Source organism: Amia ocellicauda, chromosome 15 (genome assembly GCF_036373705.1).
Source record: "Amia ocellicauda isolate fAmiCal2 chromosome 15, fAmiCal2.hap1, whole genome shotgun sequence".
Lineage (NCBI taxonomy): Eukaryota > Metazoa > Chordata > Actinopteri > Amiiformes > Amiidae > Amia > Amia ocellicauda.
In genome coordinates, this window is record NC_089864.1 from 2707133 (window position 1) to 2730981 (window position 23849).

Here is a 23849-nt window from a genome sequence, read left to right on the forward strand (position 1 = left end):
CCACTGTGACAGGGTGCAGGTCTGTAGTTGGGGATTCATCATTAGAGCCAGGTAGTGATGTGGTCTGCAAGTGGGGAACAATTCAAGCGACAGTGAAGCCTCTCCCAAAAAGTTGGCCCTCTCTTACTGCCATGTATAAAATGAGTGCTGGTGTGTACAGCGTAGACAATGATGGGACACTGTTACAGAAAGAGAGACAATACGGGTTAGAGGAACATTTTATTACATTGGACTGTGGCACAATTATTTAAAAAATCTTGTATTACAGACCTATCACATTGCACAAGTTATCCATTGAAAAAGTGAAAAATTGAATAGGAAGATGATAGAATAAATATACAATCCAGTCTACTTCCAATATAGAATTTAAAAAGAAAGTACAAAAAAGATGAAACCGCATAAAGAGTTGTTTAGAACATTTAGATCTAAGAGTTTTTTTAAAAAAAGTTGAAATGTATATAATAACTACTAGAATTTAGCTTTTTGATATGAAGAGATTCTAATAAAGCACAGTACACTTTAGCTTCAACAACAACAAAACAAATCCTTGTCAGTAAACCGTATTAGCTACCATGACCAAAAAATAAATTAAAAAATCTGATAGCCGATAATGCAGTTACTCCCTTTATCGGGTGCCGATAGGAAAACTAATCGCAATACCACTGCACCCCTAATATGAATGTATCAGATACGCAATAACATTATTGCGTATCTGATACATTTATATTAGGGGTGCACCGATATTGCGATTGGTTATCATATCAGTAATCTGGATAATCTGGTAAAAATTTGAGTATTTAAGTGCATTTAGAGGAGAGTGATTGGATTTCAACAGTCAAAACCACAAATAATGCACTGAATGTGGCTGAGGAGATCAAGGCACTTGTTCAATATGCCATCAAATATGAAAATGTGAATGTAGGATTATAATATTCTCTTGAGCACGATATGTGGGGAAAGAAAAACAAACAAACAGAAAAACAAAACCGTACTGCCGACAAACATTCAAAACAGCCTGGATCGCATCCTTCCCTTCACCGCAGAGACAGAACTCTGGAATTGGCCGCTCTGAACACACAACAGGGAAGTCAGTGTGGTCTCATCCCCATTTTGAGTGCCTTATGAAGAACACAATCAGTGTAGAACTGCTCAGGATTAATCACTCTAAAAACCGCTGTAGTATTAATGCTCATCCCCCCAAAACAAAACAATGCAGGATCTCCTATGATCCCTGCAGGTGTGATTATCCTTCCTTAGAAGCAGGGCAGCCTGGACTCGCCTCACAGCACAGTCTGTGAACAGAGAACGAGTTGCATTATTTCAATTTTATTTTCTTGTTAAACAAAAAAAAAAGGGTCAGATTCAGACCAAAACGGGATACACACACGGGCACCCTACAAATCAAGGGCCCTGTTCTTGCTCCTCTGCCTCCCACCATCTCTCTGACACAATGCATGAATGACAAGGCAGAGGACGACAACAGCAAATAAAAGAAGGGCGATATAGAGTCCGAGATGGTCAAGATTTCCACCTCCCTGTGCTGAACTCCGAGGACCTGCAGAGAGACAGAGAATTGATACAGAAGTGCTGGCTGGCTGGACGCTAGCTGAACCAATCACATTCAACCTGTTTTAGTGTTCAGGTACTAGGGGGTATACTGCACTACTGTATTTATTATATTTTGTGTTGCTTTGAAGTGTTTCTTTTGACAGGTGATAGTAATAATATGAGACAACCATACACAAACAGTCTGAACCCCAACAATGAAGATGGATCAGCTGACCGGACACTGGAGTGCATCAACTCACACACTAAAACTACCTGCGTCTACATTATTATTATTATTATTATTATTATTATTGTTATTTATTTTTTAAAGCGTCTTACTTGGTGTTGTGTTATTTGCCCGCAGTCTCACAGTGACGACACACACAGTCCTGTTGGTCCCCGAGTCCCTCACTGTGTAGTTTCCCTGGTCAGCCGCTGCGAGTGAGTGTAGGGTCAGAAAGCCGCTCTGCACTGACACTCTGTGCTCGTACCCGGGGCCAGGGCGGCTCACTGCGCCCCTCTCCACAGCGCACACTGAGACAGAGGCTCCCTCTCCTGCAGCAGCAAACAGCACCTCTACTGAAGCGCTGGAGTGGAGAGGAAGGGTCAGATTGTCTGCAAGAGACAGGTTTGTAGATTTGCTGTATTCTGTGGACAACAAGAACAGGGGAGGAGGCAAGGGGGCAGAATGTGTATTAGTACACAGACCAAACGAGAGGGACCGAGATGGCCAAGCAAACTATCTTACAATTTAAGTGCATGTGGCAATTATTGCAATTAGATAACTTTAAACTTTTTACCTTTGTTAAATAAACATTAGACTATGTAAAAAATACCTTCCTATAAGGAGCCTTACATAAATGTCATAAGAGAAGCAATAGGCATTCCTGTCCTCTCTCAAACATCTCATGTCAGACTTTTGCAAGGAGGTGTTATTTTTCCCTGATTGTCACAACTTTTTCCAGTAATTACAATTTCAAATTAACTATAAAGGTTTAAAGTAACAACTGCATTTACACTATGGGCATCTCCAGAAAATTACAGCAGCTTTGACATGTTTATAAGAAGTGAATATTTTGCAATTACAGGTGTAACCTGAGCAACCAATGCTTTTCCTTTTCAAGCTGAATTTTCAGTCCTTGTGGAAAAGTGTTCCAGTCAGGACTGCGAAATACAAAATGTATTAGACCAGCTAACTACAACTAATTTATACAATGTAATAGCACACTACTAAGGCCTGTGTAATACAGGGGGGACAATACATAAAACAGTCAGAACTGAAGTACAGTTTGGAATTTACACCCCCTACCCACTAGCAGAAGTGTTTGCATTTACAGAAAATCCTGGGGAACACTATGAAAGCAGTTTTACTGAGAAGTAAATTAAATCACTTTTAAAAATTAAAAAAGTAAAAAGTATCCAAATTATCACTAAAGCTATAAAGAAATGAGTGATAAAACCCATCTCAGACAATGTTGGATAAAGGTGAAACTATACATGATATTTATACAACTATTTCAAATTTGACATCTGTTGACTATGATTCATATTGCAATACCTTTCACATATGAAGTAAATTACACTTTTGAGGACATTTGTAAATAAAAAGTTATTGCTTTTGGGAGAAAATGCAGACAAGCTGTAGTTTAATTGCCCTGCACATATCTTACACTAGGGCTGGGCAATAGTTATGAATCAAATGCCAATGAAAATCAAAAGGGTTTAACTGGGCTACAAGGCCGAACATTCTAGTTCACTGGCGAATGGGATATAATATAATGATTCGCAAGTGAAATGTGAAAGTAGCACATTTATAAGTCGCACCCCTGCGTTTTGATATGTGCAGTCTGAAATGTGCATTTGACGGCGGGGCCCACATCTGGCCCAAATGGGGTCACCGAGCGAATTTTATAAGGTTTACAATAAGGGATTATACTACCACCGAGCCCTAAGAGATCTCCAATAGCTAACAAATTAAAAAATATATTTCAGGAAAGTATTGTCTGCAGAGCCTTACCTGTACCACACAGATTTAGCACGATGTAGACATTCTGCTCTTTATCTCACACAGTGTAGTTCCCCTCATCTCCGGGAGTCACCGCCTTCACCACCAGAAAGCCCCCCTGCACCGACACTCGGCCCTGGTACCCCGGGGGGGTGGAGGAGAGAGTCCCCTTGTTGATTCTGAAGACCACACTGACACTGTGGTCTGAGGAGTGTCTGAACTCCACATCAGAAGCATCGGCGGGCAGAGGGATTTTGAAGTCCTCCCCATAAGGCACTGTCGTAGATGATATAGAGGCTGGAAATGAACGAGAAGAGAGTGAGAGGATTATAAAATGTTATGTTCATGAAGATGCCTAAAGACTGCTACTGCTACTGCATCATCACTTATCTTCTGAACTGCAGAAGCTACATTGGCACAATGTGGTGGTTTCACAGACCCAGATCAGCTCTAGCTTTGGACCAATGTTATTTTAGGAATAATAATCCAAGAATAATGTGAAACCAGCTGCAAGACTGACAGGTCAATGGGGTGCATTCAATTGAATCCAGCCTCTTTACAACAGGAAGTGGATTGCTTCCTTATTTTATCAAGGGGGGAGCCTGTCACAGAGGGAACAGCAGGTCAGGTATTCCCTCGGGAACCCGGAGAGGTGCAGAGCAGTTTGAGGAGGTCTCTCACTGTGCAGGCCGGCCAGATCACCTTCAAGACACACTGAACTTTGCCCAACCAAGAGAACAAGCAGGATCCAGTAGTGAATATGATCCACTGTGTTATATCCAAGTTGTATTGGAAGTATTGGGCAGCTGCAGAGAATATGAGCTTCCTCTGTGCCTGGGGTTTGTGGACTATGAGAAAGCATGTGATTCAATACATACAAACTCAAGTCATCACTAAACTTACCCAGGCAAAACATCAGGCACAGAACTGCCCAGCCCATCCTGCTGCCAGACCTACAGAGAGAGGACACGGGACTGTGAGTGGAGGACTGCCAGCTCATTTGCAGTTTGTAGAAAATGAAAAGCCTCTAAAAGGAGAATATTCCTAAACAGTGGAATCTGTTAAACAGACACACAAACACAGATGATTTTAACTATTAACACCCCCCACCTCTCTCCCCTCATTTCTGCCAACTCCTCCTGGATGCATCTCAGCTCAGACCTAACCTTCCCAAAAAGTGAGTTGTGATGCTCAGTAACACACACCCCCCAAATATTGAAATAAGATAATGCTTTAATCAACCCTCTCAAGTACAGTCAATCTGTGGTTAAGAAACATGATGATCTTTGTAAATGAATTCAGTGGTTTTTCGGTAAATGAATCGAGAGCAGAATGAACAGGAGCAGAGCCTGCTGTCTTAACTCAAAATCAAACTGCAAAAGGGCTGCGATACACAACAACGACCGGAGTGAGAGCAGAAACTTAATGAATCAGTTGCGTATCGGGAGAGAAAAAAAATACAACAGCAGCGAATTACCGGATGTTTCTTTGGTACACAGGTACAAATCGCTGTTTTAAAACTGATTAATTTGCTGTCTGGGTTTTCAACACCTGCCAAATACGATGCAATGCTGAAAATGTGTGTTGAATGGCCTGAAAGAGTGCACACGATAAACACACAGGTCACGTGGAGCCGGTAGGTAGTCCGACTCAGTGCCTGACGAAAATAATACCAAATAAAAATCGAGATTCCGCGTGTAGTTCACAATTTGATGTTTTTTTAATAACCCATATCCGACTGCGGATAACAAGGGTATATGCGGTTTCAAGTACAGTCTCAGCCCAAGCTAATTGGCAGACTTGCCTTTAAAAGCCTTTTCTCTTTTAAAAACAATAGAATCTTTTTTTAAAACCCGATGCACCTGAATTGTATTAGAAACGCTCCTCCTTAACATATACGAGTTATTTCACCCAGCGTTGTTTTCACCGGACAGACAAGAGCGCCTTATCGACGAAGAAATGCCTCGAGTAGCGGCCTCATGCATATTCATGAGCACCAGGACAAGTGCGCCTGCGCAGCCAATGCAAGTTGTATTTTACAGTAAGCGAAGTGCGAAAGACATCAGACAGCACTATCTGGTGAGTCTGTTCCCCACAGCGCTCATTAATTACTTAAAACTTAACTACAAATAAAGACTGACAAAAATAAACAAACAATCGGTGCTAGGAGCTAAAAACTAATAGATCACGAACATGACCCATAATTCAACGAAATAGTGTCGCATTGACATCCCATGTTATTTGTTTTATAAGTGTGTGTGTATATACACAAACACAAACACTGATATATAGACCCACACTATTAATAAACCGTTGATTTAAGATACTTACTTGTTTGCGCTCAGCAACAGTTTAGTCCGAGGACACCGTTAGTATTTAATTTATTCGTAACCAGGGTCTTATCCAGGGACGTTACTCAAATCGAAACTCACACTTCGAGAAAAAGTCAAAGTAACCACAGATCTGACGAAACCTGCCCCCCGGGCCGGGCTCCCTTCCTGTGGCCGGACAGGAGAGCGCAGCGCCGGCTCGGCCCCCCGCACACACGGGCCTTTATCCCAGAAAAGCGGAGAGATGCTGCCATTTTTGTTGCTCTTCTCCCTGCAGCTGCTGTGCTCGTTTAGCAGTGCATTCATGTGCTCTACACACGAAACAAGCAGGCGATCATACGTGTAAAAAGTAAAACGGATGAAAGCCGGTTTGCACGCCGCGGACGCCCGGATGACTCCGGCTTGAGAAACGCGCCTCGTGTGTCCGTCGTTCGCTGGCTGTGGGAGGAGTGAGGATTCGTCACGACTTTGTCACAATTTAATTTAACGAATTAAACCTTATCTTGCCTCTTCAAAGTGTTGAGTAGGTTGTGTAAATGAACGAATTGGAAAGAAATACAATTTAAATGCATGAAAGGTGGGGGTGAATACTTTCTATATGCACTGTACACATCAAATAAAGTGCGTCTTTACTACTGCTGATTACTGAGACATATAGTATAACAACATGCAGTATTTATAATAACAACAATAGTAATAGGGGTACTCTGAGAACATGTTCACACATAACATCAATTATATGCGTATCTAATTTAATAACGCTTCTCCATTAACTAACATACCAGATATACACACATGCAGATATCTACTAAAATACACGAATCTCTAATTCATGACAGAGATGTACTCACAGTGACGCCTCTATGCCTGCAAGTGAATTATTACAGAGCACACACACTGAGTCAGCTGAGTATTTATACAGAAGTGCTGCCCACCACATCACACAACATATTGTATCAGATTTCTTCGAAAGCAGAGCAGGGACTTCTTTGGAAATTAAGTTATTTTCTTTTTTGTGCTTTCGATTTGCTATTGTGATGAACTGTGGATGAGTTAATTAACTAGAACCGAGACAGAAACTGTGCAATAGAGGTTGCTGACAGCCTGTAACAAAGGGGAGAGGACTGTGTGAATTTAGTCTGAGGGGAGGGATACTAATGGGTAAATTGCAACGAACTTGCAGAGTTAGTGTGCAGATGTCCGCAGTTTTGCACGGATCGCCGCAGCCGAGCGCAGCCTGCAGTTCCTTATGCCACCAAACATGAAGTGAGGTCGGGTGAGGTCAAATCAGGGATACTTTGGCTCAGCAGACTTAGCAACCTGCTATACTCTCAATGTCCCTTCTCTTGTCAATAATAAGAGAAAAAAAAACAAAAAAAACAGGCATATTCCGTTGCCTTGCACAGCTTCTTTCTTGAGTTTCCCCCTCTGCCTGTCTGCACAGTCTCTTCGCTCCCACCTTTTCACTTCTTTCCCTGTTCATGTTTTGTGATATTAGCTTTGTTTCTTTTCTTTTCAGGCAGTAGAATTAGCTGTGGCCCTTGGCAGTCACTGATGACCTCACACTCATCCTGCCCTGTGAGACACAGGGGGGGGGCATAACATATTTTGTTATTCCCATGGACCTAGTGCAGTGAAACGTAGTGAAGGTATGTTGAACCCGAAAAGGAAATCACTGCAAAAGTCTGCACAACGATATTCAAAACAGGACTCATTCCAGTCCCTGATGGTTCACAAGAGTTTTGACAGGTTTATTGAAAACACTGGCTTAAACCTTGACAGGCTTAAACCTGATCGACTGAGATGCATTTTACAGTGGGTTTATATTCATTGTATGGTTTGCATTTCATTTGAATGACATACAAGCATTTAGCATACGCTAGCAGCGGCAGTAAAATCTGAGGCCCGGCCTGAGCCTCTGTGTGTCGTAAGAGATCTCGCCTGCGCGAAGGGCTCCTCCAATGCCTTGCACCCACACTACAGCCCTCAGCTAGTGCGGCTGTAGGAGATCTCGCTCTCTCAGCTTGCTGGGATCAAGCTCTGCTACGCCTCCTCGTCCGTGTGTGCAGGCCTTGGTTTTAGGCCCCACTTTGGCTGATGGCCTACTACCCTTGGACCCCGGACACTGCGTCACCCAGTGTCCCCAGAAACCCTGGCACACACAGTGTGGTTCACCCCACGGACCTGCGTGGTGCTTGTATCCTACACCCATGTGTTTGGATACATAGTGTTCTGTCCGGCAACAGCAAGGTTGCATCTGGTTGGTGTTGCAGTGCCCCCGTGTCCTCAACATTGCCGAGTGGAGACGCACTTACAGCAGCGAGTCCCACTAGGTGCTTCACTTGTTGTGGCAGTACCTCAGTTGTTGCGTGCCCCCTGGTGCAAACACTGAGTGGTGTCCCCGCTGCACGTTACTGGTTCACGTGTGTGCGCTCGGCGATGAGCTACTTGCCCCAGTTATTGCGCCGCTTGTGGCCGACGCACCTTGTCCGCCAGGAGTGGGGAGGTCCTCTGCTCCGTCTGTCTGGGCACCGACAGACCGCTCAGGAACCCTAGGGATCAATGCGCTAGCCCATGCCTGGCTGCGCTGTCTCCTCTACGTGTGTCCACTGTTCACCCTTCCCCCGGTGGTCCTGGAGATCAGGAGAGAACGAGTGACAGTTCTACTGATAGCCCCACGGTGGCCTCGCAGAACTGGTTTGCAGACCTGATCGCCCTCCTCCACGGAGAGCCTTGGCAACTCCAAGTGAGAGCGGACTTGTCCAAGGTGCAGAGCATGCTTTGGCACCCCAATGCGGGTCTCCTCCAGCTCTGGGCCTGGCCCCTTGGCAGACATCTGTGCGGCTGCAGCTTGGGCTTCGCCGCTTACATTTCTACAGGTTGGATGTGACGAGACCAGCTCCTTCCATTTGGAACCCGGTGTTGGCATCAGTTGGCTTTGATTTCTCTTCCCAGTCTGCCCCTGTTAGCACATCCTGGATGGAGCTCACTGCCACTGTTCCCAGCTGATGGCACTGGAGTTGTTCTCACTGCCTCACTATGTTTATAGTTCCTTGGTCAACAGGTCTATGGCCCGCTCTTGCTGTGCACCATAGAGCAAGAGACCACTGCTGCTGTCCTCAGCAGTAAGCATGTGAGCAGGGTCTCGTGCTCCAATGTGTATATAGTTCATTTGTCAGTACAGTAGAGCTAAACATTGCCCTGTGTTAGCTGGACTAATCCTGTGTTCCACGGGTGGCGCATGAGTTGGTTCCTGTGCCCTGTGGTGTATATAGTTAGTTTGTAGGACATTTTAAGTTGTCAGCATGGAGCTCTCCACTCTGTACTGTTCAGTTGACTAGGATGCTCTTGTGCTATGTGGAAGCAGCATGAATGTTCCTGCTTCCAGGCAAAACATACTGTTGTTTTTCATCACCGCTACTCAGTATTATATTATGTTTTTTTCAGTGGGTCTGCGGCCCTGCTCTGGTTGTATCAGAGGTCCACTGCTATAATACGTGGAAGCCACACAAGTTGTTTGATTGCCCGCACAAAATATTGTGGAAGTAGATTACGGCCTCGCTCCTATCTGCACTAGTAGAGAAGCCGGGCTTGCTATTGTAAGCAGAGGGTGTAAGAGTTAACCTTTGTAAGCCCCGCTTTGTATATGCTGATTGCAGACAGTTCCCAGTTTGAATGTGACTGCGGTCAAGGCACACTTTTTTAAAATCTTTTTCCACATGTATAAATATTTCAAATGTAATAATAAATATATAAATAAATGCAAAATCTCCGTTTTGAAAAATAAATGTTTGACAAAATATTTATCTAGACCCTAAATCCGGAATCGAATAAAAAATAAATTGAATAATCTGAAAAAAATATTTAACTTTGAAATACATATTTTGCTTTTATGTCTATGAATGTTTTTTATGTTTTATGTTTTTTATGTTTATGAATATTTATTTTTTCAATTAATATGGGTCTGTAGGTAGCGTGTGACCGAAGGAGGTCTTCTTCCCAATAGGAGGCAGGGAAAAGAGAAGGGGGGGCACATGACAGGCTGACTCGTTGTGAAGAGTCAGGAGGAGCGACAGGGAGGAGAGAAACTGAGAAATATGGATTTGGTAAGGTGACTGTGATGTAAGGACTGTGACTAACCTTTGGATTACAATTTGATTGACAGAGCTCAGTTGCAACATAAACCAGCAGGGTAGAGACCCAGAGCTGCAGACCCCTGCCTGAGGGTGTGAGCAGGGCCTCAGGGAGAGGCAGCATCATGTGATCACTCTCTCCTCTCTCTATGGAAATCACTGATCCCTTCCAGTCTCCCTTGGAGCTGCGCTGACAGGAATACATTACAAACAGAGAATAGATTTGCATGTAGTTCCAGGCAGAGAGGCTGTCAGACCAGGAGACAGACAGGTTAATACTGAAGTGCACCACACTGACAGACACACACAGAGCAGCAGTGAGACAAAGACAGAGAGAGAGCACTGAGACAGAGACACAAGGAACCAGACTGGAACAAAGTTTTTCCAGTGACATTCTAAGCAGGTAAGGGTTTGCATTTTATTGTACTTTATGATTTCCCATTGTGTTTTCCTAATACGTGCCACATTTCAATATCTATGCTGAAAGTTAGATTCTTAGCTCCCACTACAATCAATGAGCTGAGACATTTACCTGTGCAAACACCTGGGAATAATGGCCTTGACAAAGTCTGATGTTTTCTGAGTCTTGCATATTAAAAAAGGCAGATGAAACTGATGAAAACAAAAATTCAATCAAAATCTACATAGAAAGGGGAAAAATATTCATATTAGAGTATACTCAAATGTTGTCATCTAAAGTATAAAACTGCGCTATCTTTGAATGATCTTTAGTAATTTAACTCAGAGCTGTTCCCAGCTGCTCCCTTTCTCTCCAGTCCCTCAATATGAGGAAGTTGACTGAAATAACAGTCCCAGTGGTAACAGCCTCATTGATACAGACAGGGTTTAAATCACAGCCACAGTCAATATATGCAGTTATTGACTGGAAATATGATAAGATGACATGATTGAACACAATTTATGAAACTGAGCAAGCAAATCAGTTGTGTCGAGTACAATAGTGTTTTGCTTTTTTTGTGTTGAACCGAAACCGGGAAGACGCTTCAGTCTTTGCATAATTTCCATACTGTCTAATATGTCATCGCTGCACAAGGAAGTAGGGAGAGTAAAAGCCCTCGAGATGCACTGTGAGCAGGAGACAGGAACCTCCAGGGCATGGCATGCATGGTCAGACCCAGCTGCTCCGTTGTGCAGTGAGGGAGTTGCAGACTAATAGGTATATATTACTAGTAGATATATAACAGTCAGTGTATATATTATAATATCAATAAGCAGACTGCAGGGATAGCCAATTAAAAAATCCAGGCCAAATAAGCAACTGTGTAAAAACACGCCCAAAACAAGCTCAACCTCCCATGAGAGTAATTTCCGGTCACATGGACAATAAATGGTTTGGATTCAATATCTTGTTAGTCAACTACGTAACACAAACGTAGTAACTTTGCAGTATATGACAAATTAAACCATAAAATAAAAATTAAACTTATTGTTTTTGTTCTTAATTTTATGTGGGCTCAGCATTGCAGCCTCAACAATCAAGTTGTGGCATCGGATTTTCACTCCGTTAAGCTGTTCAGCATCCAATGCAGCTCTTTCTGCAGATAAATGAAATTGGATACTAAAATCCACAGCAGCAATGGAGAGGTATATACTTTTGTCATTTAGATTGACATTTTCCAAGGCAGTGTCAGACACTGGTATGTATCCAGGGTTTATACATCTATCTAGAAGAGAACAGTAGAATTAATTCAGGTCCCCAAGCATTAAAAAAATACATCCTTCTTTTAGTTGGAAAAAATGGTTGATTGCACTGAACTCATGAAGAATCTGGAACACATACTCTATGTACAGTCTGTTTACAGGATCCCTGTACATTTGAAAGAGAATCTCAGCTTTGTAGCATCTATCTTTTGCTTTGCTTAGCTGGAAGTGCAATTTCAGTTCATCCCATTGAGACAGAATTCCAGCACTGCAATCATAGACAGCAAGCCATCTTTTTGAAAGCCGTAGTATTTTCAGAGGGTCAGTACCATCATTGATGAGCTTGTAGACTTGTGCATATTCCCTGCTGTGGGAAAACCAACTGTATGTGTGAGAAACCAAGTACTTGATATTCATAGGTAGTGTTTCATGTACTTTACTTGCACCAAGCTGCAGGGAATGACATACACATTGCCATATCTCTGAGACACGTGTACACTTAATTGTTTCCCGACCATCACGTTGCATCCATTGATGCCAATTCCAAAGCATTTAGAAAATTTCAGACCACAAGTGTCAATTAACACGTTCTCACACTTCAAATGTATCAGTCCCAGAAACATCGAGATTACCGTCTTCAGAGACTTTCCAAAGTAGCGGATAACTAAACAGTTGCTTATCACTCGTAATGGCTGTCATTCCATCTATAATAAGTGAAAACTTATAAGTTTCAGCAAATCCCTCTATGTTTCAGGACTTATCACATTGTTGATTAGTGCTGTGCATGTGGTTCTGTGCAGTTTCACATCCTTCTCACACAATTCTTCAGCCAGTTCTTCGAGGTGGTCAGCTGTTTGTATGCTGGTATGGCATGAAACAAAAGCTGCAATTTTCAATTCCCTTGCTTTCTGGGAACTTATTTCTTCTAGTTTAATGGCAGAAAACCCTTGAAACAAAAACATACAAAGAAATAAATGAGGAGGTCTAGAGCCTAATGAAACGTTTTAGGCCATACTTCCCAGCTATGTGTTCATTTATAGAAACTTTTCAGATTGTACTAAAATGTATTAATTTAGCACCGCTTACAGATGATTTTAACTTAACTCACAGTGTACTTAAATATTGAAATCAAATTCATGACTATACCTTGGATCTCTGTAATTCTCTGTGATGAAAACGGGGCATGACTCTTCGTTTTTCCAGTTTTGTATGTTGTAGTAAATCAGGGTTGTGGGCTCTAATTTTACATTAGCAAAACTTACGCAGAGCCTTTGTGTCATCACCGGTAACAGGTCTGATCAAGTCTTTCAGACTGGACTCTTTTTCCCACAATTTAGTGTAGCGTTTCCCATATTTCCCCACTTATTTGCCATGTCCACAAACTTAGAAATTAGAAATTATTAACGTATAAACATATCAGCAATGGCTGGAGTTCTGGAAAATGTAGGCCTACACGTTTATTATCGAGTACTTCCCACCAGCGGCTAGTGAAGAGGTAAGTTATGTAAATCTGTGGTGCCAGAATGGGACCACTGACTAACTTTACAATTGTGTGGGCTGATTGGTTTAAAATACAAAATAGAGGGGGGTGTTGGTTGGCTGGTATTAAGGTTAAACAATTAAGGTCAATCAATAGTATTGCAAATGCAACTTATGTAGTCTATATGATGTCCAATCAGAATAATGTGTTGCACACCTGAACAATAACGGTGACTTTCAGGTATGCTTAGGTTTAAAAGGGGTTTATTTTCCTTTGCATCTGAAATCGCAAACACAGGAGCACATGTAAATCAGCACTCCTGTCGCACTGCAACCGCGGTCTACTCCCGATGTCTCCTGTCTCCTGCAACATGACTTCAAATAAAACATATCTTTTACACATTATAGATTCTAGCATAGTAATACACACACAATTTTCAACACATACACTGTACACTTACACAGTTAATATTCTACTTTAAACAGATGGTTACTCCTTATTACACAAAGCTAATTAGCTCGGCTTCACTTTCGGCAACTCGAATACTTTAGTAGCGACCTTACATTAAAGCTAAAGATTCACTGTCACTTTACATGTTCCCTTTTGCTTCTTATGTATATATTTGATAGTTTATATCACTTTTACATACATAAACACACTGTCGCTCACCTGATATCACAAACATAGGAGCACATGTAAATCAGCACTCCTGTCGCACTGCAACCTCGGTCTACTCCTGATGACGCAAACTGTGCGCACCTTACCTGTGACCTCTAAGCTGGCTAAACAATTCCGAAGTGACAATAACCATATTTTAATCTCTGAATATATCTGCATTACAAAATACGAGAGTGTACAGTATATTTAAAATTACATAGTCTGATCTTATTAAAGCATTAAGCAAAATAACAAAAAATAATTAAGGGGGGCATCATTATGAGGGGGGTGTCAACTCTTATGCTCAACATTCTAATGGGGTCCCACAGATGCATTTTAATTAGACACCATTTCATTATTATTATTATTATTATTATTATTATTATTATTATTATTATTATTATTTTTATTTTTATTATTATTTTTATTTCTTGGCAGACACCCTTATCCAGGCTGACTTACAACATAAGTGCAATCAAAGTGCAAAAATACAGAGAAGTACAAGGCATTAATCATTACAAATTCAACTTTAGCTAAAACATAGCAATTCAAAATAATACATTTTACAAATTCCAATTTACAATTTACACAAGTACAGTAAGAGACTTCCTACATCCTGGACGGTGAAAGCTAAGTGCTGTCAAGATGTCGGGTTACAGACGAGGGCTACGGGAAAGGGAGCAAGGAGGAGAACAATCAAGAACGCGAGGAGCATAATAAGCTGAAGTGCATCTAGCAGGGATAGAGGACTAATATTACAAGTGCTGTCGGAAGAGATGCGTCTTGAGTAAGCGCCGGAATGAGGTCAAGGACTCTGCGGTTTTGACTTCGGTGGGCAGGTCATTCCACCATTTAGGGTTCAGGGATGAGAAGGAGCGGCTCTGGAGGAGGGAGAGTGGAGAAGAGGCAGAGTTAGCCTTCTGGCACTGGAGGAGCGCAGTGGTCTGGAGGGGATTATTATTATTATTATTATTATTTTTATTTCTTGGCAGACGCCCTTATCCAAACGCCCTTATTTCACACCATTCAAGCAAGCACAAACAATATGGAAATGTCTTGTGACACCTTTGCTCATTTTCACCAATCGATCATGGCTTAAAACAAGCCCAGCACATACCAACAAGCAGCAAAGCTAAATAATAAGCGACTGCCTGGTTGGACAAGCCCAATTCCATGGTTTATAAGCAGAACTGGCAACCCTGTTACTTGCTGAAAGCTGCTGGTTGCTAGAAATCTCAATGCTAAACCTATCTGTATATACCTGAGGTATCAGTATTTTACAGTGGTGAACTAAATAACTAAATAGCTGTAAAACTAAACAAAACAAATGACAGGGAGCCCATGTCCAGTGCAAATAAATAATATATGAATAATGTTATTCAGTCTAATCGCTAAAGTATCAAGTGTACACTGAAAAATATATATGGATATATATTAAACAAGGAAAGCTTTTGTTCATTAGATGGAAGGTGAATTCCCAAATGAACAGCATAAGAGACACTTTGCAGTGCACTAGTTAAAGTAGGCAGAGGGAGGGTTTGCCTGAATGAACGCACATCGGCCAACTTACTAGTGAGTCACGAGTTCCCAGAGTAACAACAATAACCCATGCCCCTCTGGGTAGTATTCCCAACTCAAATGATAACTGTTGCAATACTGCTTTTTCAGAAAGTGGAAACAAGTAAACAAAATGAATTTCAAGATTTGTTTTTCAATGTATTAATTTCTTTATTCCTTTATTTTCACTGTGCTAATTATATACACGCCTCACTCCAGCTCCAGGGCTCCAGTGTTGTGCAGAGGTGATATTCTGTGATGGAGCATCATATCACCAAAACACATTATTGTGTTGGAAGGCATGTAGATCTCTTCAGTGTTGTTGAGTTTTACAACAGAAATGTGTTGTCCTGTGTTAACACACCAGCCACCTCCTGCTCTGCCAATGAGCACTAACCCCTGTCTCTGTGTGTTTGCAGACTGACAGGTCACAATCATGGAACGGAGGTCATTTCTCATCCTGCTGTTCTCAGGTCAGTGTCCCCTGTGTTCCTGACTGTGTCTGACACACAATCTGACAGGAACGGCCCAGTATTGCCCCAACATCACCCACTACAGCGACAGGACTGTGGCCCTGAGCCAGTGTCCTTCTGCTGACTGGACTCAGCAGCAACACTGTCACACAGCCAGGACTCCACAGCACCAGCACAGCTACACACACAACTAGAGACCCTGAATCAGCACTGACTGACTCTCCACACCGACTCACCAGCATTGCTGTAGGACACTCGGTGATATCCAACATCACAACACTGAAGACACAAGAGGACACATTGATCTCCCAGTTTCCTTCAAATCCACTGTCAGCCCCCGCTGGCCCCACAGTCTGTGTGTGTTGTGTTGTGTGTTTCCAGGGCTCTGCAGTCTCTCCTCGTGTCTTGCTCGTCAGTATGTCTTTGTGAACAAACCCCTCACCTGGATTGATGCACAACAATACTGCCGAGAGAAACACACTGACCTGGCCTCCGTTGACAATGCAGAAGAACTGGACAGACTGCTCAATGCTGCAAACAGGGCATATTCAGGGTGGGCCTGGTTAGGACTGTATTATGTAAAGAACAGCTGGCAGTGGTCCCTGGTAGACAGTGATTTCTACAGAGGGGGGCAGTCTGAGTATCGCAACTGGTCCTCTGGGCAGCCTGATAACTGGGGTGGCAATGAGAACTGTGGAGCAATGTTCTCTGTTGGTAACTGGGTTGATGCTCCTTGCACAACAAGCTTTCCCTTCATTTGCTATCAAGGTAAGCACCTCTGTCTGCTTTCATCTTATTACCAAAAACTAGGGCCTGTGTTTGTCAGGACTGGGTATCATCTGTATTGGTCCTCTACCACCACAAGACTGATATAGGCTCCCCTTAACGCCACTTATTGAGCATCTTTCACAATCATCCCCTTGCGGTACCTTCATCATCTCAAGTAGTCAATTTATTACTGTACATTATGCACATTAGCACACAGGTTAACAACGCAATGTCTCTGCCTACTGACACTTACTTAGTGATGCATATTTATTTATTAATATTATTACACAAAATGTGCCAATAAATTAACATGTCCACCAGCAAACTTGTTAACTGTGATACATACATGTACAGCACAAGAAGAAGAAACTTGATCTTCGGCATTTTAGGATTGGTTGTGTTTTCTGTTATGTCCTATGTCTGAACCAGCTGGGCTTTGTCTTCACAGAGACCAGTGACCCCACACAGAGATACGTCCTGATTAACCAAGCAAAGAGCTGGACAGAGGCGCAGAGATTCTGTAGGGTGAATTACACAGACCTGGTCAGTGTGAGGAACCGGAGTGAGAATGAGGAGGTAAACAAAGCAGCGAAGGGGCAGAATGTGTGGATCGGTTTGTTCATGGATCCCTGGAAGTGGTCAGACCAGAGGAACTTCTCATTCCACAACTGGTACACAACTGAACCCAACAATTATGCAGGAAATGAGAACTGTGGTACAGTGTGCCTACAGGTCTATGTCACTGGGACATGGAATGATCTAGATTGCACATCGAGCATCCCTTTCTTCTGTTACCATGGTGAGTTGACCTGAGCTCCTGGGTTAGAGAAGCTGGCTGAAGGTCACCTCACCTCCACCCAGCGCCCTTCACCCCACCTCACTGCAGCTCAGCCCTCCACACCTCCCCTCCAGGGCCAGCCCTCCCATTAGGCAAGTTTAGGCAGCCTCCTAGGCCGACACTTGAATTTGAGGCGGCATTTTGACAATTGGCTGTCTCCCTCCAGTGTGACAATTGGCTGCCGCCCTCCAGCACCCCAAATGCCGTCAGCCTCCCCCTGGTAGTGTGAAGGAAACCCTCTCAGCACACCCCCCAACCCGCCCCCCAACCCTCGCTAGCGACAAAGAAACACCATACGAACCCTCCCCCGTTTCGAATCGCGGATAAAAGACCATCTGCACCCCCCGCCTCCCCCGGAACAAAACACCGTCAGCACCCGTCACTGGGGGGGTGGGTGGCATTTCTTTGTCTTGCCTAGGGTGGCAGAACGTCCAGGGCCGGCCCTGCTCCCCTCTCACACCAACACACTTCATCTCATCACACCTCCACCCTCCTAGTTTCCCTCACTCTACCTGGACTGATGTCACACCAGCCCCTCCTCATCTCCGCCTGCTGCTCCCCTCACCTGCCTCCACACACAGCAGCTCACTGCACTGCAGCACAGCTGACATCACCTCACAGTCTCTCTCCTTCATCACTCTCTCCCCTGCTGGTGCTCACACAGCCCAGTCACTCTGTCCCTCACTGACAGACACACACACACCTGCTGAACACTCACCTCAGAGCGTCGCCTGTAAGGGGCAGAAGGTTACGTCACTAAGGATGCTAAAGGTCTGTCAGTGTGTGTGCTGTAACGATGGATCTGTTGGTCTCCACAGAGAACAGAGAAGTAATGAAGCTGCATTTCCTGGGGAAACGTGGTGTGAACCCCAACACACCTGCAGTGAGAGAGACACTCTTAGAGCAGGTGAGTGAAGCCCTGGCTGTGACCCTGAGTGCTGAGGACCAGATGACCCTGTGTCTGTGAGAGAGGGAGGGAGAATGTGGAGACACATGGCTACAAGCTTTATTATGAGCAGTATTTATTTATATGTTTCATCATTAAACAATCACTGCACAGCTCTGCTGCCCTCCACTCTGTGCCCTTGGCCACAGTGCTGCTCCAGTCAGTGTGTTACTGCTGTGTTTTCAGATCAAGAGTGAATGGATCAGGCTGGGTCTGCCGGAGGACACCACACTGCGCTGGAGAGAGCAGGCGGACGGGCATGTTTTCCACCAGGAGGAGGGAGGAGGAGAGACACTGGAGCCCCAGTGCTAATGTGCTGCCGAGCTGACACAACAATATTTCACTGAGGTCTATAGGATATAATGCAGTGTGTAGCTCTATTAGTGCAGTGTAAAGGTGTAATGATAAAATTGAGTATCGATTATCGATTTCCCTCCTTATTATGATGATAGATAATAAAAGTAGATCATCGATAATAGAATAATTACATTTCTGGGAATTTATAAAGTATAAGCTAAGCAAAGTTATTTTTCTGACAATTAATTTACATGACGTTACCAAGATTTGAAATATCTGACTCAAGTATTTAAAATTAAAATACAATTATATACAGAGTTGCAAAGAAAAATACATATCTCATAGTGGCTAATAAAAAGAAAAGATTAAGATGAGCAAAAGAAGACAGACACTGGACAGAGGAAGAATGGAAGGAAGTGTTATGGACAGACGAATCTAAGTTTGAGGTTTTCAGATCACAAAGAAGAACATTTGTGAGACGCCTACCAAATGAAAAGATGCTAGAGGAGTGCTTGACACCATCTGTCAAGCATGGTGGAGGCAATGTGATGGTTTGGGGGTGCTTTGGTGGTGGTAAAGTGGGAGATTTGTACAGGGTAAAAGGGATCATGAAGAAGGAAGGCTATCACTCCATTTTGCAACACCGTGCCATACCCTGTGGATGGCACTTGACTGGAGCCAGTTTCCTCCTACAACATGACAATGACCCAAAGCACAGCTCCAAACTATGCAAGAACTATTGAGGGAAGAAGCAGTCAGCTGGTATTCTGTCTATAATGGAGTGGCAGCACAGTCACCAGATCTCAACTCTATTGAGCTGTTGTGAGAGTAGCTTGACTGTATGGTAGGTAACAAGTGCCCATCAAGCCAATCCAACTTGTGGGAGGTGCTTCAGGAAGCATGGGGTGAAATTTCTTCAGATTACCTCAACAGATTGACAACTAGAATGCCAAAGGTCTGCAAGGCTGTAATTACTGCAAATGGAGCAAATGGACACAATTATTATTTCAATTAAAAAAAATTATTTCTAACCTTGTCAATGACTATATTTCCTATTCATTTTGCTGTATTTTATTCAAACTCATGTAATGTATGTTTTCATGGAAAACAAGGACATTTCAAAGTGACCCCAAACTTTTGAACGGTAGTGTATATATTTATAATACACAAAGTAAGGAAGCGATCTCTGATCTGCTCCTCTAACGCAAAAGGTGTTCCTTTTGACCGTCATCTCAAACATGCAGATGTTTTTCTACATGTAGAGGGTTGTGAAGATACTAAAACGTTATAACAGTATAATACAGAGGTGTTTTAAAACAAAAAAAAACTCAAAATATAGTTTTTTTATCAATCAATTTCATATTGCACCCTGAATTAATGATTTAAATGTACGCGTTAACCTGACACCCCTAGTGCTGTGTGTAGCTACATCAATACAGTGTGCACTCCATTGCTGCAGTGTCTGCAGTGTCTAGTTCTGTAATCCATAGTTTACTATAACACTAGAAAGTGAAATGATATTTTGGTTTTCAAGTTTCTTGTAGAACTGGATTGTATTTTATGGAGGTTGGTTTTTAAATTGTTCCAAAAATGTTTAGTTACTTTTGCTCTTGACCATTCAAATTAGATTTAAAATGTAAGGCTTAATATGATTACCTGCTAAGTAATATTTTAATACAATTTGATCTTGTAATACATTGTTTTATTGATTACCATTATTACTACACACTACCAATAGCAATAAATAACTAAGAAATCCGATAGAAAGGTTCTTATTGCTTTAAGTACACAACTACAAAGCATAAACTCTCCATAATTTACTGAAATGAAAGTCAATCATTATTATTATTATTATTATTATTATTATTATTATTATTGTAGCCTTATGTTGGGTGTATTTTGATAAGAGCATTTTAGCTCTGAGCTGAAGCACTGATCTAAAGAAGACCTCTCCCCCCCCAAAGTTATCAGATTTCCTTAGCTCATCAGCTTGGAACTGGTTTGCATCAAAGTGACAGTTTTGGGGAGGATGGCACCGAGAAGAGGCCAAATAGTTTGGAATTCTGCTATGAGATGTCTGGAGGAGGGGGCCTGTAGGTGATAAAAACTCTTTGAAGTGGACGAGAGCCGAAATCCCGACATAGAGCTACGAACCCGGGCCAACCGGCATTTCCAAAAGATGGCATGGATTGACATCAGTCATAAATCAAACCCCCCTCCAATAGGACACTGGGGGCTGAAACCGAAATCCAATCTCAAGAACTCAAGAACCAATCACCTATTGATCTGACAGGCGTATAAAGAACCGCGCACGGTCTCTCTCTCTCTCTCTCTCTCTCTCTCTCTCTCTCTCTCTCTCTCTCTCACCTGAACCAGTAACTCGCTGCCACAGCTCAACCTGTAGCTCTGTTGCCAGAACCGGAACCAGAAACCAACCAAGTCTTTGCCGGCAACAGAAGAGTTAAACTGGGAGAAGGAGATTGAGCCGTACGAAGAATTCTTTTAAAGGACTTTATTAAATAAAGAACTTTACAGACTGCGCTGCCCGCCTGTGCCCACCTGATCAGTGGAGTTTTACAGCTGGACAATTGACTAAGTCGACTGTATACGAAAGTGTCAGTCATTTAAATAGCTATTTGAGTCTTAAGAAACTTGACCCTTGGAACGAACAGGGCCCTGCTTTCCTCAAAGACTTTGTCTTCAAGTAACTACGGTGGAACCCCTGCTTACAAAGAAGATTTTGTGCACAACCTTGGAGCCTTCAAACCAGTGGAAAATCTGGTTGGAAAAGACTCTACATTCGCGAAACCCCAACTTCCAGGTGCATCGACTGAGTGGAAGTTCTTGGACAAAGCCGAACCGGACTGCCTTTGTTCCAACCACACGGACCTCGTGCCGTGTGCTGTTATCTGAGCCCGAAGACAGAGAGGCCTCTCTGCGACGAAGTTCAGATAAGTTTAACAGTTTGGAGTTCATGATTCATGACATTTGAGAAATCAATTAGAAATGTTAATCTGTGACTCATAACTCTAGAATGTGTAATATCATTTAGTTTTCTTAAATATAAATGTGTGTTGCATTAAACTGTTTTGTTGATAATTTTAGAAATAAAATCTGTCAACGCCGAGAAATATCTTCTCATTCCTGTTTAACTGTTTAGTCTGAAATTGACACAAGTTAATAGACATTAGATTATTGGTGGCCCTGCCTATCCTTAATCATTGAATAATAATCAGTTAAGGGAAATTGTGGTAACAAGTAATGATAGGATCTTTCTCGGCACCTGACATAAATACTAACCTGCGTAGTTATTTAATGTCTGACTAACAATACTAATGAGAGACTCACCTTCGTCTTACTAACTGGTATTGTAGTCAATGTGTTTATAACCTTTTTTGTTTAATGATTTGTGTTATCATATGCGATCCCATGGTCTTTGATTTGGTCACGGAAGTGATTTGTCTTTGATTTGTTGATCTAGAGTTGAATTTTAATTAGTTTTTCCCTTTTGTATAATTAGTGTAGTGCTACATTTAGTCTTTGTTTTTGACTAAATTTGACAATTTATATCTTTGGAATTGGTGACTGCGTCCAATTATTACAGAAATTGAGTTCTACAAGATTCCAGGATTTGTGATAAGGTGATACTATAAATTCACTTCTTTAATTGAAATTTATAAGTGTACCTTACGCTACAAATTCTTGTGAACGCAGATGAAATTCATTTGTAATTCAAGTATGTGAATTCATAATGAATTAAAGGCTCTTATTCATATGGAACTCATTTTTAATAAATGATTCATGTTTTTCACAACACCCTGGCAAGTGAGTAAGAGGGTATAAATTAATTTTGATTCTTTGTTATTTTTTCTCCAGTATTATAATGACATCTGGGACAAGGACAGTGGATCCAATTCGCAGGCTCACTAATTAGATGGGAAAAAGGCAAAAGACAAGAACAGTCCAGTGGTCAGTCGATTGGGCAAACAGGAGAAGGCAATGGTAAAAACAAAGGTAGCTAAAAAGATAGGACCAATGCTTAGAAATGACTGTCAAAAAGAATACAAGACTTTGCAAAGTGCCAGAGGAACAGAGGGGGATATATACTGTGTAGAGGGAGGCAGGTAACAGGGCTGTGAGTGCTGGACCAATGGGAAGAGGAGGAGGATGGAACACGTGCACATGTGTTGTGAGGAATGTTAATTGGATGATTGATCCTGGTGCTGGGGAATGTGAGGGACAGGGTTTAGTATTAAGTTGAGAAGGACCTCTGGTGAACTGAAGTACAGTGAAGTGAAGCTGTGATAAGTATGTTCCTCATGAATTAATGCATAATTCCTTTGCAACTAATGGTGTTAATCACATGTACAAATCATGACTGGCTATATGAATCAAAGCAAACAAAATGTATGGATTCATGACAATTTTGAATTTTAAAATGTATTTTTTCTTGCAATAATCAGCATTATGCCATGTTACGTTTTCTTGTAAAGAATCATGTTTATTTACAAACTAATCAAATGCACTTAATGTTTACAGCCAATTAGTCATGACTTATTCATGAATACTCCACATTTAATATTGATACTTCTATTTAATATTTAGACTAAATATTTATTTACAAGCTTTATATTTATTTTGTGACTTAGATTTAGTTTAATATTTAATCAAACGATACATATTCTTCAGAAACCGATTAAGCATTTAGTGTTGCATTCAAGTATTTAAAAAACTGAATGTGTTAAATGTGTGAATAAAGACACTTCATTTAGTGACTATTTAAATACTTATACGCACCATTATTTATAAGTTTAAACGTATATGCTCGTAGATACCCTATACAATAAATGTCTCTGCAATATTCATAATAATAATTAAGCCCCTGAAAAAACTCACTGTAGATGACATGAGCCGGCATTAACACAGGCGTTTACACGAACATTAACGAGCAACAGATTCAACAGCTGGATAGCTACCCAACATCCTTAGCTAACAGCATTGGTTTGTCCGAGTTGTTGCTAACTAGGTTATTATTACATGTTTATAAAGCAACATGTCATATTCTGATAGCAATAACGCCAGCCATTAGAAACTGTAACGGCCCTTGGCTTGGATAAATAAGACGCAGACAGCTCCAAACAGATGCCTTCGGTTT

The 23849-nt window shown here is 42.0% G+C and overlaps 1 protein-coding gene and 1 long non-coding RNA gene across 3 annotated transcripts; one reads left to right on the top strand and one right to left on the bottom strand.

Moving 5' to 3' along the window:
* Positions 1-206: 206 nt before the first annotated feature.
* LOC136771717 (uncharacterized) lies at positions 207-6315 on the bottom strand. Of its 2 annotated transcripts, none has more exons than XR_010822362.1 (5): positions 5885-6315; positions 4457-4506; positions 3566-3850; positions 1888-2196; positions 207-1292 (listed from the first exon to the last, which is right to left on the bottom strand). It is a non-coding gene; the product is annotated as an uncharacterized LOC136771717 (long non-coding RNA). The 2 variants fall into 2 exon arrangements; XR_010822361.1 differs by having other exon boundaries at positions 207-1555.
* Positions 6316-15761: 9446 nt separating this feature from the next.
* On the top strand, positions 15762-19730 carry LOC136771805 (C-type mannose receptor 2). The gene is made up of 5 exons (XM_066724332.1): positions 15762-15845; positions 16227-16613; positions 17062-17412; positions 18270-18358; positions 18584-19730. Exons 1-5 carry the CDS (start codon positions 15809-15811, stop codon positions 18707-18709), a joined length of 990 nt encoding a protein of 329 aa, XP_066580429.1. The 5' UTR covers positions 15762-15808; the 3' UTR covers positions 18710-19730.
* The last annotated feature ends 4119 nt before the right edge of the window (positions 19731-23849 follow it).

Excerpts from the sequence above, each read along its gene's own strand:
- LOC136771805 (XM_066724332.1), top strand. The coding sequence starts at position 15,809 with ATGGAACGGAGGTCATTTCTCATCCTGCTGTTCTCAG. Across the intron at positions 17,413-18,269 it reads CCCTTTCTTCTGTTACCATG|AGAACAGAGAAGTAATGAAG; the intron begins GTGAGTTGACCT and ends TGGTCTCCACAG. Across the intron at positions 18,359-18,583 it reads GAGAGACACTCTTAGAGCAG|ATCAAGAGTGAATGGATCAG; the intron begins GTGAGTGAAGCC and ends CTGTGTTTTCAG.